The sequence below is a fragment of the Thunnus maccoyii genome, chromosome 14 (genome assembly GCF_910596095.1).
Source record: "Thunnus maccoyii chromosome 14, fThuMac1.1, whole genome shotgun sequence".
In the NCBI taxonomy this organism is placed as follows: domain Eukaryota; kingdom Metazoa; phylum Chordata; class Actinopteri; order Scombriformes; family Scombridae; genus Thunnus; species Thunnus maccoyii.
The window spans coordinates 2,455,609-2,472,299 of NC_056546.1; the positions used below are offsets into that span (position 1 = coordinate 2,455,609).

The 16,691-nt window shown below is 41.2% G+C and overlaps 2 protein-coding genes across 4 annotated transcripts in view; one reads left to right on the top strand and one right to left on the bottom strand.

Moving 5' to 3' along the window:
* Positions 1-16,691, bottom strand: part of LOC121911227 (G-protein coupled receptor 4-like) — a 723,099-nt gene that overhangs the window by 544,482 nt on the left and 161,926 nt on the right. The gene's annotated exons all lie outside the window — the stretch shown is intronic.
* LOC121911171 (spectrin beta chain, non-erythrocytic 1) overlaps positions 1-16,691 on the top strand; it is a 132,887-nt gene that overhangs the window by 85,287 nt on the left and 30,909 nt on the right. For all 3 annotated transcript variants that reach the window (XM_042432405.1, XM_042432404.1, XM_042432406.1), the window contains 17 exons: positions 2,229-2,320; positions 2,603-2,683; positions 4,716-4,831; positions 5,608-5,720; positions 5,821-6,008; positions 7,869-7,985; positions 8,403-8,562; positions 8,763-8,858; positions 9,577-9,783; positions 9,892-10,045; positions 10,161-10,312; positions 10,663-10,881; positions 10,991-11,071; positions 11,254-11,460; positions 12,020-12,231; positions 16,032-16,169; positions 16,561-16,681. In XM_042432405.1, coding sequence (XP_042288339.1) covers positions 2,229-2,320; positions 2,603-2,683; positions 4,716-4,831; positions 5,608-5,720; positions 5,821-6,008; positions 7,869-7,985; positions 8,403-8,562; positions 8,763-8,858; positions 9,577-9,783; positions 9,892-10,045; positions 10,161-10,312; positions 10,663-10,881; positions 10,991-11,071; positions 11,254-11,460; positions 12,020-12,231; positions 16,032-16,169; positions 16,561-16,681 — 2,454 coding nt within the window. The remainder of the gene's footprint in view (positions 1-2,228; positions 2,321-2,602; positions 2,684-4,715; positions 4,832-5,607; positions 5,721-5,820; positions 6,009-7,868; positions 7,986-8,402; positions 8,563-8,762; positions 8,859-9,576; positions 9,784-9,891; positions 10,046-10,160; positions 10,313-10,662; positions 10,882-10,990; positions 11,072-11,253; positions 11,461-12,019; positions 12,232-16,031; positions 16,170-16,560; positions 16,682-16,691) is intronic.

The window sequence follows — 16,691 nt, forward strand, 5'->3', positions numbered from 1 at the left end:
ATTTTAAGGTGTCAGTTTCACTTCATCATGGCCTCAAATATTCAGAAACATTGATTTTTATTGAATAACGTCCAGTTAAATGACTGAAATCACACATCAGTATGTTGTTCTGGATGTTGATTGGGTGGTGTGTCACTTGGGCGATGATGTCATCATTAAGGACAGCGAGCAGTTGTGGAAAAACGGTGAAAAAGGGATTTAGCTTTTATAAGCCGTGAGGATTAAAAAACAGTTTTAAATCCTGCGGCGGAAGAACGAGGGTGAAATGGAGCAGAGAGCAGATTGACAGCAGTGACAGAGTGTTTGTGTGTGTGTGTGTGTTTGTGTGTGTGTGTGTGTGTGTGTTTGTGTGTGTGTGTATGTGTGTGTGTGTGTGTTGATGTTGATGTTGATGTTGATGGTTTATAGTTCAGATGTGGCTTCGTGCTTCTGTTAGACTGAAATTGACGGATGTCAATCAATGAAGGTAAGATGTTTCTGTTCTTTGCTTTTGTGTTTTGTCTTATGAGGATGATGATGATGATGATGATGATGATTATATAGTTTTACGGAGAGAGAGAAGACTTGTGTGGAAAATTTCCTGAAAGTGTGGACATTTTTATAAATTAAGGACCATTTAGAAAGTGGGGAAGTGACGACATTTTATGAAAAAAGGACATTTTTTGAAAAGTAAGCACGTTTTTAACAAATGACAACATTTTGTCAAGTGACATTTTTTCAAAATAAGAGTTTTTTTGAAAAGTGACGACATTTTTGCAAAGTAAGGACTTTTTTTGAAGGGTTCGACATTTTTAGAAAGTGTAGAAATTGTTAAAAAATGATGAGATCTTTGCTTAAGGTTGAGGTTTTGGTTTTCATCTTATTTCTAGAGTCGGGTTAAGGTTTTATTCTGTTGGTGAGTACAGAAGTGCAGACGTGTGTGTTTGTGGACATTTTTGTTGGTTGTGACTTTCTTCAGCGGGCTGCTTGAAGACTTGGATTTATGTTTAGGATTAAAGTTAAAATGAGGTTTAGACTGATGTGAGGAAGAGGATGAAGGTCAGACATGTAGCTGAGGATGGTGGTTCTCACTCTGGATGGATTACACATGTATGTATGTATGTATGCGTGCAATTTGAACATGTGAACATGTGAGTGTGTGTGATGATGATGATGATGATGATGATGATGATGATGATGATGATGATGATGATGTGTTTTATCATCTTGCGTGTCTTATTATGGATTTGAATACAGTCCGGTGTTCATGTTCACTTTGATCTGCATTAAAGGGTCCGATGCTGCGTTTAGGTGCTGTGGGCAAAACGACAATTTACTGAATTTAAGGTTTCTTTGTTACTCCGAAGCTTTTCTTTTTTTATTATTCTTAATCTCTGTTTTTTATTATTTATTTTAAGGACAGATCATGTTTATTTAAATCAATTTAAATATATTAAAAACAAACTGAACATTCAGTCAGTACTTTAGTGCAACTTTTAGAGCTGCAAGTGTGACGTGATATCTTTCTTCTTCTTGTTAATTCTTTTATTCTTTACTTCCTTCGTAGTGATCACATCAAAATCATGGTATTATGACATATTTTCTTGTTGTTACTAGATATACAGTATATATATATATATATACATGAAGTGATGTGTTAAAAAGAAATGTTTGTTAGATAAACAGAATGATGGTGTCTTTAGAAAACGAGAAAATATTTTAAAATAGCATGAAAAATATATTGTTATACAATAAAAAAAAGATCTCAGATTTCTCATTATAACAAGATATATTTCATGTTATTATGACATATTTTCTTATTATTACTAGATACATATATAAGGGAGCGTGTTGTTATAACAAGAAATGTTTCTACCAAACTGAATAATTTGGGATCTTTTAATATTATTATTAAAATATTTTAAAAATAACTTGAAAAGCATCTTGTTAAAACAAGAAAAGTTTCTTCTTATAACAAGAAACTGAGCACATTATTATTTTTTTTGTTATTGCAGCTGTTAGTTTGTATGTTTATGTTTAATAAATGTGTCTGCAGTTCGTGTTGCGTTCAGTGATGAGTGAGAAATTGTTTTAATAATAATAATAATAACTTCATAGTGCAGCATAAATGCATCGATAAAGATGTGAAGGAGTTCAGATCTCAGTGTGATTTGTGATGAGAGACAGTCAGACACACACACAGTCCATCACGTCTAACATCCGTCCGTCCGTCTGTCTGTGCGTCTCAGATCCAGGACATCAGTGTGGAGACGGAGGACAACAAGGAGAAGAAGTCGGCTAAAGATGCTCTGCTGCTCTGGTGTCAGATGAAGACCGCAGGGTGAGAGTCTACAGATCACTTTAAAAGTCATTTCTTTTCATCAAGAGATAAGCTGTTGTTACTCTGTCTACAAAGCTCAGACTACATTTCCCATCAGCCCTGTTGTTCCCCTTCTAAACCCAATAAAACAGTGATGAGAGCATCAGTGATGGTCCTGTTAGTTTCATAATGCTGACATCATTAAATTAATGTGATGTGATGTAAAAAATGACACACAGCACATTTTTAAATGGTGTTTTCAGTAGTTTTTGTTTTCTGTCCTGGTTTCCTCTTCCGGTCCAGATATCCAAACGTTAACATCCACAACTTCACCACCAGCTGGAGAGACGGGATGGCCTTCAACGCTCTCATCCACAAACACAGGTAGGAACTCATCACACAGTCGCACAGCACGTTCATCCACAGACACAGGTAGGAACCAAGCAGCAACCTCCAGGGCTGTAAAATGAAGCCAAAAACTGCAGTTCCTTGAACGACCACTTGAGGCTCCAACAGCAGGTCAATCCCCATAGACCTCCATGTTAAAATGTCCAACTTTACAGCAGAATAAACATGTTTACAGCCTGGTACAAAAAAACGGTTTTAGTCTCTGTAGCTAATTTCCTCTTTCATGACAACTGTACGGGGGGTGAATTTTTTTATAACTCACCCGTTTAAATTTTATTAAGCCGTAAAGTTATGCATAATGAAGGACATGGCTGCTTTGAGTGACAGGTCCGCCAGCCGCTAGGTGGCTTGTTTCAGCCGTTCGGCCCGTCTCTTTACCCATTTTTGATTGGCTGGGAGTTAGACAGCGTCACGCACCGCCAAGATGGCGACGGCCGGAGCGGCTCACTTTGAGCTTCAAAACCACTTTTCAGAAACCAACGGGTGACGTCACGGTAACCACGTCCATATTTTTATACAGTCTATGGAAGGAACTCCTCATCACACAGCACATATATCAATATATATATTTTTAGTCAATAGATTTCTAATTTTTCATCATAGACACATAAAACTAACTTTATTTTCATTGAGAACCTCCAGTAGCTCCAGAGCTTTTATGGGTTTTTTTGTTAATAACTTTTATCGTAGAAACATAAGACCAATTTTATTTCTTCAATAAAATTGGAGATACAGATACACAGCTTTTATTTAGTCTCAGTTTAGACCCTTTTTTTCTTTTTTTTGAAGGGATTCAAATACAAATAATGTTTATTTGATTGATTCAGGTACATATTTAAAAAATGTTGTATTGTTGTCGTCAGTTGTCGGCAGCTGAACACACAGATATACAGTATTTATCAGGATCTCTGTGTGTTTGGAGGGAAATTCATTCACATGTGAAATATGATCCTCATCATCTAAACCACTGAATCATTTCACAGATTCCATAAATCTACTCTAGCATGTCGTTAGTTAATGATGTTATTTTGGTGGAACTGAAGGGTTATCTAGATTTTTATCTTATATAAAAGTAGGCGTTTAGTTACATATTTGGATTTAATAACAATAATTAGAAGAATGATGTTTTTCCACCTAGATGAAGATCCTGTGAGGCTGAAACCAGTCAGGCTTTTAACTAACGTGCTCGACAAAATAAAGGCTTTTTAATATAACTTCCTGAGTGCCTGAGAAGTGTTTTTCTTTTCATTTACAAACTTAATAATTATCTTTGGAAGACTGAAGGCTGAATAGCTCAGACGCCGTCACCCAGAGACGAACGTTAACGGAGCGTTTGAGCCAAACGTTCTCTGTTTTTCTTGCCTACCGACAAAAATTAAGCCATATTTACAGTATAATCACAAAAAAATGGAATATAAAATAGCTTTACAGAGAAGCTTTCCCATCAGTTTGGATGACATTTCGTCCGTCGTCACGCTCGCTGTGTGTTTCCTGCTGCAGACAGTCTTTTCTTTTCTTCAGTGACTCCAGAGAGTCTCAGCTGACCGGTCAGCAGACTGTTTCCTGAAATCCTCTGACATTAAGACTCAAAAACATTTCTTCATACGACTAAATAAAGCCCATATTCAGAGCAGTCATGCAGCAGACAGGCAGAAAATTCATTCATTTTCTTCATGTAGAACAACACTCATCATTTGGGTTTTTAACTGTAGCCTTTACTTGACTCGTATTTATACGTATTAGTCTCATATTAGTCATCCGACTCCCTTATTCAAAGCTTTTAATCTGAAACCACCGTTACAAGCAACCAGCAGCCAGGAGGTCAAAGGTCATCGCTCACAGCAGCCTAATAAAACATTAAAAAACAAACACGGTGGTCATTTTATGAGCTGATTCCAGCATTATTAGATTGATTTGACAAGTTTTTAAACAACAAAAGTAATGCAACTCTGAATTTAACCTCTGTTTGTTTGTTTGTTTGTTTGTTTGTTTTACTTCCTCTCTTCAGACCAGACCTGATCGACTTTGATAAGCTGAAGAAATCAAACGCTCACTACAACCTGCAGAATGCCTTCAACCTGGCCGAGCAACACCTCGGTCTCACCAAGCTGCTGGACCCCGAAGGTGAGAGACAACACACACACACACACGCACACACACAAACACACACACACATACCACACACACGAACACACACGCACACACACACACACACACACACACACACATACACACGCACACGCACACACACACACACACATACACACACACACACACACACACACACATACACACATACACACGCACACACACACACACACGCACACACACACACACACACACACACACACACGATTTTATTCTGTCTGAGGTGAAAGTTGACCAGAAAGGTGTGAGACTCATCAAAGCTTTGGAGACCAAATTAGGACCAGATTTGCACAACGTGACTGCTGCTACGACCCACAACTACAAACCAACCAATCAGAATACGACATGAGATGACGCAGAATGCACCGACCGACGGGATGTTTCATAAGCGCAGGTTTTTAAATAAAGTTTAGGTTGAAAACTCACTCGTTCTCCTTCATTTATCCACAACACACACCAACCAAGACGATAGAGGTGAAGCTGCTCTTAAACGTTTTGTCTCTATTTACATCGCAGCGTTACGATTCACCAAACAGTCCCACAAGATTTTATTAGAGTCGTGTGGCTCAGCAATAAACTTCATACCACACACGGTGGAGGAGTTTCTCTGCGTAACAGTTTGTTTACGATGTCGCCTCAGAGAGATCAGGAAATGTGTTTAATATGCCAGAATTTCTAAAGCATGTCTTCAGTTTTATAGTTTATTCCGTCACCTTTATCATGTATTATCTTTATGTCCTGTGTGTGTGCAGACATCAGCGTGGACCACCCTGATGAGAAGTCCATCATCACCTACGTGGTGACCTACTACCACTACTTCTCCAAGATGAAGGCGCTGAAGGTGGAGGGGAAGAGAATCGGCAAGGTGACCAGCTGACACCCTCACATATATATATATATATATATATATATATCTCCACACATTAAAGGAGCCCCGCTGATGTGTATCTGGTGTTGTCTTCCAGGTTCTGGACAACGCCATCGAGACAGAGAAGATGATCGAGAAGTACGAGTCTCTGGCCTCAGACCTGCTGGAGTGGATCGAACAGACCATCATCATCCTCAACAACAGGAAGTTCGCCAACTCTCTGGTGGGAGTCCAGCAGCAGCTGCAGGCCTTCAACACCTACCGCACCGTGGAGAAACCACCAAAGTCAGTTTAACTTATCACTCATTTAAAAACAGTAGCGGACAGGAAGTGTCATGAGAGTCACTGGAGAACATAAAGAGAAGCAGGTGGAAACTGCTTTAAGATTACAGATTAACAAGTTGTATCTGATTGTAAAGTCAATGTCCATGAACAGTACTCCTTTTCAGGGTGAACATAATTCCTTCAGTGCTACAGGATGAAAACTGCCGTCACACATGTAAGAATGTGTTGTAAAATGTTGTCATGGTTAAAAAATGTCCATAAAAGTAATAATAATAGCTGCAGCAATAAAAAAAAGAAAACAACAGGAACGGTGCCGTTTTTTGCAGCGTAGCATAAAGTCGGCTGCTGTAGTAAGTGTGTGTGTGAGACAGGAAGCTGTTAGACAGGCTTGTGGTTCTGGCCTGAACGCTGCTGAACCTTTGTGCCAGATGGCAGCGGGTTGAACAGTTTATTGGAGGGTGAAAGGAGTCTTTGATGATGTTGATGGTCCTGCTGCTGCAGCGTTTTTTTTTTTTTTTGTTTTGTTTTTTAGTAAATGTCCTGAATGGAAAGCAGAGGGCACGCAGTGATCTTTTCTGCTGTCCTTCCCTCCTCCGTCGGCGCTCCACTCGAACGCCCGTTTGTTTAATCCGAACACAAAAAACGGAAATGTAAAAAAAAACAACATGAGTTATGTGCTGGAACAGTGTATCCATCCGCCCCAGTGCTTCTGTGCAGTAAATCTGGTTGTAGAGCTCAGGTTGCCAGATTCGTACCAAACCTGACAACCTCACCGTGATGACAAGACTTCAGGAAGCTGCACACAGTCAACTAGAATAAGAAAGAGTTCCCGGTCGCTGCACAGTACTGTTGTTCAACAAGAAATAGTTCCATCGCTGCAACTTACAGCAGACACACACAGAGACTGAACACATTTGTTTAAATGATCTCCTCAATATCGCTGAACATAGAAACATGACCACCAGTTTTAATACGATACCCGTGAGCCTCGGCCACCGTTGCTATGGAGATGAAGCCGATCAGAGCAGGATGAATTCAAACAAAACGTGGCGCTACAGTAACTGAATTCACTCAAAAGTGGCCCAAAACTTTAAATTAAACTGATTCACTCTGTAGGTTTTCTCAACACTGGAATCTTTAGCTGCTGCTTGACGTTAGATGTGCACGTGATTGGCTGTTTCTTGCTGAAATTCACCTCGGAAATCATAGTTAATTCCTACCCCAGAATGCCCGCTTCTATTCTCGACCTTTTACTAAAGAAGCAGATATTTTCTAACGCCGTTGTTCATCTTTTGTACTGATGATTCAACCAGGAGAGTTTCATGTTGATCCAAACCGTAGAAGAGAGAGAACTGTGAGTCTGTGGGGAAAAATGAATGTATAAATGTATATAAAACTCAGTTAGATTCAGTTAGGCAACAAGTAAAAGAGTCTTAATTTGACTCTTAAAGTCTCAGTAGAGGAGGAGGATGGTATACGACTACATCCTGGATGTGTGGACAGACAGGAGGCTTTGGTCAGAAGATCTCAGGTGTCTGATAGGATGATTAAGGGACTCGAGTTGTGTGAAATAAGAAAGGATGAAACACTTTGTAGACAAACATCAGGATTTTCAGGCATTTCTGCAGGTTAAAGGTTCAGAGAGTTGATGTGAGTTTAGAGACGACGTGAACTTCAAAAATGAATAAAACTATCAATTAATTATCAAAATAGCTGCTTACACACCTGTTAATGCTCTAATTGTGTGTGTGTGTGTGTGTGTGTGTGTGTGTGTGTGTGTGTGTGTGTGTGTGTGTGTGTGTGTGTGTGTGTGTGTGTGCGTGCGTGCGTGCGTGCGTGTGTGTGTGTGTGTGTGTGCAGGTTCACAGAGAAAGGAAACCTGGAGGTTCTTCTGTTCACCATCCAGAGTAAGATGAGAGCAAACAACCAGAAGGTTTACACTCCTCGAGAAGGAAAACTCATCTCTGACATCAACAAGGTAACCACACCTGCTGTGATGTCATCAGTCCCTTTATATAAATCCTCCTGTAGGTGTGTGTGTGTGTGTGTGTGTTCAGTGTTTTTATGATCATTTCAACATTTCAGGTGGATTTATAAAAGGGTGACATGAGTCATTCCCTTGATGTTTCAGCTTTAGTTTTATTTATTTGCACAAGTTCAAATCAAATAAAGGAAATAAACAGATTAAATAATATGAATCAGTTTTCACAAACAATAAAAATGCAACGATCTCTTCATCCTCATCAAGTGATTATTGATGTAAATTTGGGTGAGGTTGAGTTAATCATCATCAACATTTTATCCATCATGTCTGTAGTTGCGGTTGTCCTGATATATTGTGTGTGTGTGTGTGTGTGTGTGTGTGTGTGTGTGTGTGTGTGTGTGTGTGTTGTCGGCGTGGGAGCGTCTGGAGAAGGCGGAGCATGAGCGTGAGCTGGCTCTGAGGACGGAGCTGATCCGTCAGGAGAAACTCGAGCAACTCGCCCGACGTTTTGACCGCAAAGCCGCCATGAGGGAGACCTGGCTGAGCGAAAACCAGCGTCTCGTCTCCCAGGTAACGCACAACGACAACATATCATATATGATACACGTCACAAGATAAAACTACACAGCACATCCTAAAGATCACACTGAGAAATGCAAAAACAAACGTAAATATAAGTCCTTCAAAATACTAATCTGTCTCTCCTCTCTTCTCTTCTCCTCTCCTCTCCTCTCCTCTCTTCTTGTTTCTCTTCTTCTCTCCTCCTCCAGGATAACTTTGGTTTTGACCTTCAAGCCGTAGAAGCTGCTACTAAGAAACATGAAGCCATAGAAACCGACATCGCCGCTTACGAGGAGCGAGTTCAGGTCAGTTCATCACTAAATCAGCTTCATCCAACTAGTTTCAACTCATGAGAAATATAATATAATACAATAAAGAGGAAAATGAAACAAAATGCAAGTAATCAAAGCAACAACAACCAACTTTACTCCTTAAACGGTCTAAACTGTTTTCAAATGACACAAACTCTTTTCAGATTGGAATAAATCGTAAGTTTATGAACCAAATGTTTTGATCAGATGAGTCTAAACCTCTGGCAGCGGAAATTAAAGATGTTATCAGACGGGCTTCACAGAGAAAGAAAAACCTGGAGCTTCCTTTTCTCTCAGACTTTTTCTTGGACAAAGTCTCAGTGAAGGCAAATGGAGCTTCAACAATAAGTTAATTAATTGATGAGTTAATCATAAGATAAGATTAATAGGCTGTTTTGATAATAGTTTCAGTCATTTTTCAAGCAAAAATGCCAAAAAATCGATTGTAAATTGAATATCTTTGGGTTATAAAAGGACTTGGACTCTTAAAAAGTAGAAGTTTTACTCCTTTTTGACATTTCATAGCAAATTATTGATGAATCGATAATGAAATGAATCATTAGTTGCAGGTAAATCCTCTTCAGTGTTTCAGGTTTGTCACATGAACATTTAAATCAGTTATTTCTGTGTCATCTATAATCTTTCTCATGTTCTCCGCGGTTCCTTCCCCTCTATTCATTCATCCTCCTCCTCCTCCCTCTCACTGGTACAGGCGGTGGTTGCCGTGGCGAAGGAGCTGGAGGCAGAGAGTTACCATGACATCAAACGCATTACGGCCAGGAAGGACAACGTGATCCGGCTGTGGGAGTACCTGCTGGAGCTGCTGAAGGCCCGCAGGCACAGACTGGAGCAGAACCTGGGCCTGCAGAGAGTCTTCCAGGAGATGCTCTACATCATGGACTGGATGGACGAGATGAAGGTACGGAGGGTCGAGGATGGATTTTAATCTGCTAATCGTGTGGAGCGCTAGCTGTCGTGATGATTAGATGACGCTCTGACCTTTTGAGCCTGGTCTCTGTTTCTGCAGATGCTGCTGCTCTCTCAGGATTACGGGAAACACCTGCTGGGTGTGGAGGACCTGCTGCAGAAACACGCGCTGGTGGAGGCTGACATCGCCATCCAGGCCGACCGAGTCCGAAACGTCAACAGCAACGCTCAGAAGTTCGCCAACGACACAGAAGGTGAGACGGACAGACAGACGGACGGATAAAAGACATTTCAGCTGGAGATCAGAAGTTAATTCCTCTCCTCTTTTTGTCTTTCTTCTTCTTCTATCCTCCTCCTCCTCTTCCTCAGGTTATAAGCCCTGCGATCCTCAGATCATCAGGGATCGTATCGCTCACATGGAGTTCTGTTACCAGGAGCTGAGTCAGCTGGCGGCTGAGCGGCGAGCTCGCCTCGAGGAGTCCCGCCGCCTCTGGAAGTTCTTCTGGGAAATGGCAGAAGAGGTTTTTATCATTATAATTATTATCATTATTATCATTATTATCATTGGTAGTTTACACGGCAGTTAAATCCAAACTTCTCTGTGTTTGTTCTCCTGATCAGACTTGAGTGAAACTTTACTTTTTGCTCTACTGCTGCACTTTAATGACCTGTTAGAACCTTAAAGGACAGATTCACAATTTTTCAAGTGTCTTAAACCAGCAGTCAGGTGTCCGTATGAACAGTGAAAGAGGTTTTCCTCGCTGTAATCATACTGGCTACTGGCTAAGATCCTTCAAATGTTCTTTCAGTAGAAGGAACTCTGAGTGTTTTGAGGTGATGTAACCGAGGCCTGAATGTGTGTTTTTTGTAGGAGGGATGGATCAGGGAGAAGGAGCAGATCCTGTCCTCCGAGGATTACGGGAAGGATCTGACGGGCGCGTTGCGACTGCTGAGTCAACACAAAGCCTTCGAAGACGAGATGACCGGGCGAGCCGCCCTCCTGCAGCAGACCATCAAACAGGGCGAAGAGCTGGTGGCCAACAACCACTTCGGAGCCGACAAGATTAAAGAACGCATCCAGGACATCCAGGTACGCTGATCCTCTCTGAGGAAACATTTGGAAACATTTAGGATTAGATTTTGGATTTTCATGGACATGCAAATTCACTTTTCCTTCCTCTTCCTCCTCTCCGCTGTAGGAGCAGTGGGCGGCTCTCGAGCGTCTTTCCGCCGTCCGTAAAGCTCGTCTGCAGGAAGCCTGCAACCAGCACCAGTTCCAGGTGAAAACACTGTCACAGTTTCTGAAGACTGTGAATACTTCTGTCCATTTAAGATGATCTGGATCCTTTTCCTTGTCAGATTAAAGTTAAAATAGAAAAGAGGTCTTAATTATTCTTTTTCTTAAACAGTTAAACAGTTTTATTGTTGTATTATATTAATTCTGATTTTCTCCCGTCTGCAGGCCGATGCCGACGACATCGACACGTGGATGCTCGACGTGCTGCGGATCGTCTCCAGCGTCGACGTCGGCCACGACGAGTTCTCCACTCAGGCTCTGGTGAAGAAACACAAGGACGTGGCCGAGGAGATCGGCAGCTACCGGCCCGTCATCGACGCTCTGCACGAACAGTCCCGCACGCTGCCGCCCGAGAAGGCCAACTCTGAGGAGGTGAAGCTCCGACCCACAAACACACAATCACACCATGAGGTCACAACGAGAGCAGGGTTACAGTGTTTAACTCAGTTGGATCAAACTTTGCAGAAATCTTCTGAAGAGATGTTTCAGTCTGATTGTAGCTGTAAACTTTTAACTGCTTGATTGATTTCTGGCACAACTACCTCTAATTCCAAAGTGCACAGAGAAGAGAAAAAGTCAAAACTTCAGCAGCACTTGAACTATAAAGAACAACCTTACCGTGCAGACCGGCAGGTTTTTAGCTTGTAGCCTTCATCAGAGTCATCAAACACATCACAAAGAACATTTAAATACCAGTTAAATGTGTGTTAGTCTCATTATAAAGTTGTTCTTTATGCTACAAGTGTTGCTGCAGAATCTCTTTAAAATCAATTAATTATAGAAATAAAATACAGATAGAAATAAGGAAGGCCACAAGCTGTTTTCTGTAATTTGTGGTTATTTCTGCTTGTTTACGTCCCGATGATGTTTTTAATTACTGCGTCTCAGATCGCTGTGTAACAGGAACTCGTTACTGGTCGTGTGTTCGCAGGTTCAGAGCCGGCTGGCGGGCATCGAGGAGCGTTATAAGGAGGTGGTGGAGCTGACGAGGCTCAGGAAACAGGCGCTGCAGGACGCGCTGGCGCTCTACAAGATGCTGAGCGAAGCCAGCGCCTGCGAGGTCTGGATCGACGAGAAGGAGCAGTGGCTCAACAGCATGGAGATCCCCGAGAAACTGGAGGACCTGGAGGTCGTCCAGCATCGGTAAGACGTTACAAAGTGCCTTATAGCCAGAAAAAAAGAGTAAACATGTACCAGAGCATTAGAATAACTAATATTTTGGACGTAATCAGTTTCTTTGACATTTGGGCAAAGAGTTTGGAGAATTATCAGCGACTCTGCAGCTTTACGGAGCTTTATAGCAAGTTTCAGCTCATTGTTTATCTGTCGGGCTGCAACTTTACTGTTTTGCTTCACTCTCAGCGTCTCATAGCGTCGTTTTCAGAGAAAAAGCTGTAAAAAAGCTGTAGACTAGCTGGTGAACATAGTGGAGCATTTAGCAGCTAAAGAGCCAGATATTTCCCTCAGGAGTTGGTGGAGAACAAAAACAGAGCTAAAAGAGAGTGAATATCGGACTTACATTGCAACTGTTTGCTGAAAAGTTCAACATATCAACTTAAAAGGTGACGATATGTTAATGTTGAGTTCGTTACGTGTTTCTGCTGAAAACTAGTTGACAAAAAACATCAGTTATTGCAGGTTTAAAACCTTAATTTGTCTATAATGAAACAGTTAATTTAACATTTAGTCTTCATTATGTCATCATCTCATGTAGGGCCGTGTGGTGGAAATGACCAATAAGCATCTGACCAGTTTGAATCAATTAAGAAATATAAGTATATAACATTTGGGAGGTCAGGATAGATTAACCAGTCTCTCTCCTCAGACTGAAAATCCAGTCACTTCTTATAGTTTACAACAAGGCTCATGTCTTACAGTGATTGGCTGTCTGAGATGATCCGACGCTCTCCTCCCACACCTTTAGCCAATCAGAATTACTTGAAAATACATCATTATATAAGGTCATTATATAAGACACCTCATTTCAGCATTTTCCACAATGAATGAATCAGAGAGCAGCGTTTACCACCACTAAGTTAAGTTTTTTTTTTCCCGTTTTACACCTGGCCTTGTCCCAGGACGCCGTTCTCTTATCTACTTACACTCAGCAGAGCATGAAACCAAAGTCCGACACACATGTACAGTACATGCAGTCTGACGGTTTGAACAGTAAAATCAGAACATAAATCTGCTACTTTAACAGCTGCAACTAAAGATTACGCCGCGTATATTGGAGTTAATCTGACTTGTAAACCCAAGTTGTAATTATGGCGAGGAAATCAGATTTTTCTAAAAGCTCTAATATATCCGACTCGTCACTTAATTAAAACGGAAGTGCCTGAAATCTGTGTTAAATGGATAAATTGTAATTTTGCTGTCAGATGTCATTAACACAGGAATCTTTCCCATCTTTCCCATCATGGTTTGAACGCATCGTTTGGTCTATAAAACATCAGAAAACAGAGAAACATGGCGTCACAATATCCCGGATCACAAGGTGACGTCTTTAAATGTCAGAGTTTGTCGTATAAACAGTCTGAAACCACAAAATATTAAATTAACTTGACTAACAAATGACAACATCGATCTCTCTTCAGCAAGTCTCAAGTTGATTTTTATTGAGGTGAAATGAAACCGATCGCTGTCTGGAAGGAAGGAAAAAAATCATCCGTCCAAAAAAACTGATGGATGATTTTGGAAAATGATGAAAAAATAATACACACAATTTGTGGTTTTTGGGATCAAACATGTAAAACTAATCGTGCGTTTCTTTATTGTCGGTTTATCACGGTTGTTGTTGTCTCTCTGCAGCAGAGTGAGACAGTTTGTGGGATCCAGAGCAGTAAACTGTTATTCACACCAGACTGCAGGTTCCACACTGTTTAAAAGGCTGTGTGTGTGTGTGTGTGTGTGTGTGTGTGTGTGTGTGTGTGTGTGTTCGTGTGTGTGGTTACACGGTTCGTTCTCAGCAGCCTCTGACTCTGGTTTTCAGCCACTTGTTTCTCTCCATACTGTTTGACCGCAAAGCATCACATGGATCCCTTCCCAGACGATGGTTAACATGTGTGAGTGTGTGTGTGTGTGTGTGTGTGTGTGTGTGTGTGTGTGTGTGTGTGTGTGCTCTAATAATTCTTCTATCTGTGTGAGGGCCAAATGCACAAAACTCAGCTGCTCAGTGACTCAGCAGCCACACATTTTTCTGTTCTGTGTTACCCTGTTTAGCGTCGTCAGGTTAAGCTAACCTATTGTTGCTAACTTTGGAGCTAACTCCCTTCACTTTCCCAGCAGTTGGTGCATTTATAGCGTTTATTAACTGACATAATGTATCCTGCACTGTACATTTACCGCTAACTTTTTCCTCTGCTCCGCTCGCCATCACTTTTCCGACGTTTTCTCTCTCATTCTCACACTCGCTCGACCACACATTAGGCACCGGAGCGCGGGAGCTACGCTACGGCAACGTCACAGAGGTTGATTCACGTTTTGGGAACGGCGCTCCACAGAGGTTCCCAAACGTTTTTTTTTTTTTTTTTTTTTTTTTTTTTGGCATGGTGGTCCGGCCAGGCCTGTACAATTATAGGGGAAACAGTGGAGTGAGAACATTTTGTCTGTTTCTTTAAAGAGCAGTTTGAGGGTAAATGTTTGAATGAGGTTTAGATTAAAGGAAAGGTTAGCGGCTGGAGGGCGGATTATGTCACTGAGGCTTTCACAAGTACAGAAGTAGAAACGTCTGTGTGTGTTTGTGTGTTACTGAACAGCAGAGATCAGCTGAGAACACTTGATGTTTGCCTGAACCATATCTTTTTTTCTTTTAATAACAACATTGAACTCGTGTTTATCACACATTATGAAAACATTTAGAAGTTAATTACTTAACAACTAGAGCCCGAATCACATGGCAGATATAGAGAGCCGAAAGTCCTTCCTGAGGCTAGCCGGCACTTCCTGTGTAAATGTTAGCGTTTATACAGTAGGTGTCAGAAATGTAGCACAACTTCACATTTACCTAAAAATATGTTAAATGCACATATTAACCTCTATATTCATCTTAAAGGAGATATTCTGCTTTTTTGGGGTTTTCTCTTATTTATATCCTGTTCAGATGTCGGATGTTGGTCAAAGTTCCAAAACTTGAGGTGAACATATGTAGAAATGCTGCCTGCAAGTCAAAAGTCAGGGCATCAGCCTGCTGTGAACACTGACGAGCTGACATCGGCTCGTTGCCCATAAACGGCCGTCCTGTACTCTTGGTTGCTAAGGTGGTTGCTAAGGTGTTTCCATGTGTTGTCCACTCTCATATTTCAGATCTGATTCAGCTTCAACATGTATGAATAAATTTGAGAAGTTGACATTTGGAGTAAAGAAGGAGAAAAAGAAGTGAAATCCTGCTACTATAGTATGTTTACGTAGCCTCCGGAGCCGGAGGAAGCTTCCTGAAAGCTGACCAATCAGAACAGAGTGGGCTCATCAGGAGGCGGGGCCTTAAAGAGACAGGAGCTAAAACGGCCTGTTTCAGACAGAGGCTGAACTGAGGGGCTGCATAAAGGACCAGTAGAAGATAAATAAGGAGTTTTTAACTGGAAATCATGCAAAGATATTCCAGTAGAGCCCCAGAATATAAATATAGAGCTGGAAATGAGCAGAATATGAGTCTTTTAATGCTTTATAAGAATAAGGCATGAAGCAGCACCTTTGCCAGAAATGTCGGAAATAAGGCAAAGCTGCACAGTTTATTACATAGCAGTCTGATGTGTGTATTTATTGTGTGTTCATTGTGTAACAGACTGGTGTCCCGCTGCCTTCAGGTACTGCAGGGATTTAATGAACTGGAGCTTTTCATACAGTATTACGTTGCCGCGGACAACAGATATCACCCACATCACTGATTTACTGACCTTGTTGTTTGAACTTCTGAGACCCAACGTCCTCTCTTGTCTGTCCAGGTTTGAGAGTTTGGAGCCGGAAATGAACAACCAGGCCTCCCGCGTTGCCGTGGTGAACCAGGTTGCCAGGCAACTGATCCACAGCGGACATCCCAGTGAGGACAAAATCAAAGCCCAGCAAGACAAACTCAACACCAGGTAATCTGACTGGGATTAAAACAGCTCATAAATTGGGATTAGCAGGGAAATAACCTATGTGATCGAGATTATACCGGCAAATAAACTGGTATTCTGGTTAAACTGGGATTAAATTGTAAACATACTGGTAAAACATCTGAGATGTGCTCGTTATAGAGTTTTTAAGAAACAACTTAATATGCTAATATATCATTTAACACACCAAACTACTAAGTACTTAACACTTTTTCAGTTTTATCTTATAATTTGTACCATATTGCACCTCCCTCTCTGTAAAATGTCCTCAAATTAACTGTTAAATACCTGCAAATTACTCAGGAAATTAGTATGTAAATAAAGTGTTACCATTAGTTCTTATTGATGCTGATTGTGTCTCTGTGTGTCCGTCCAGGTGGAGTCAGTTCAGAGACCTGGTGGACCAGAAGAAGGACAGTCTGAGCTCTGCTCTGGGCGTCCAGAACTACCACCTGGAGTGTAACGAAACCAAGTCCTGGATCAAAGAGAAGACCAAGGTACCGACAG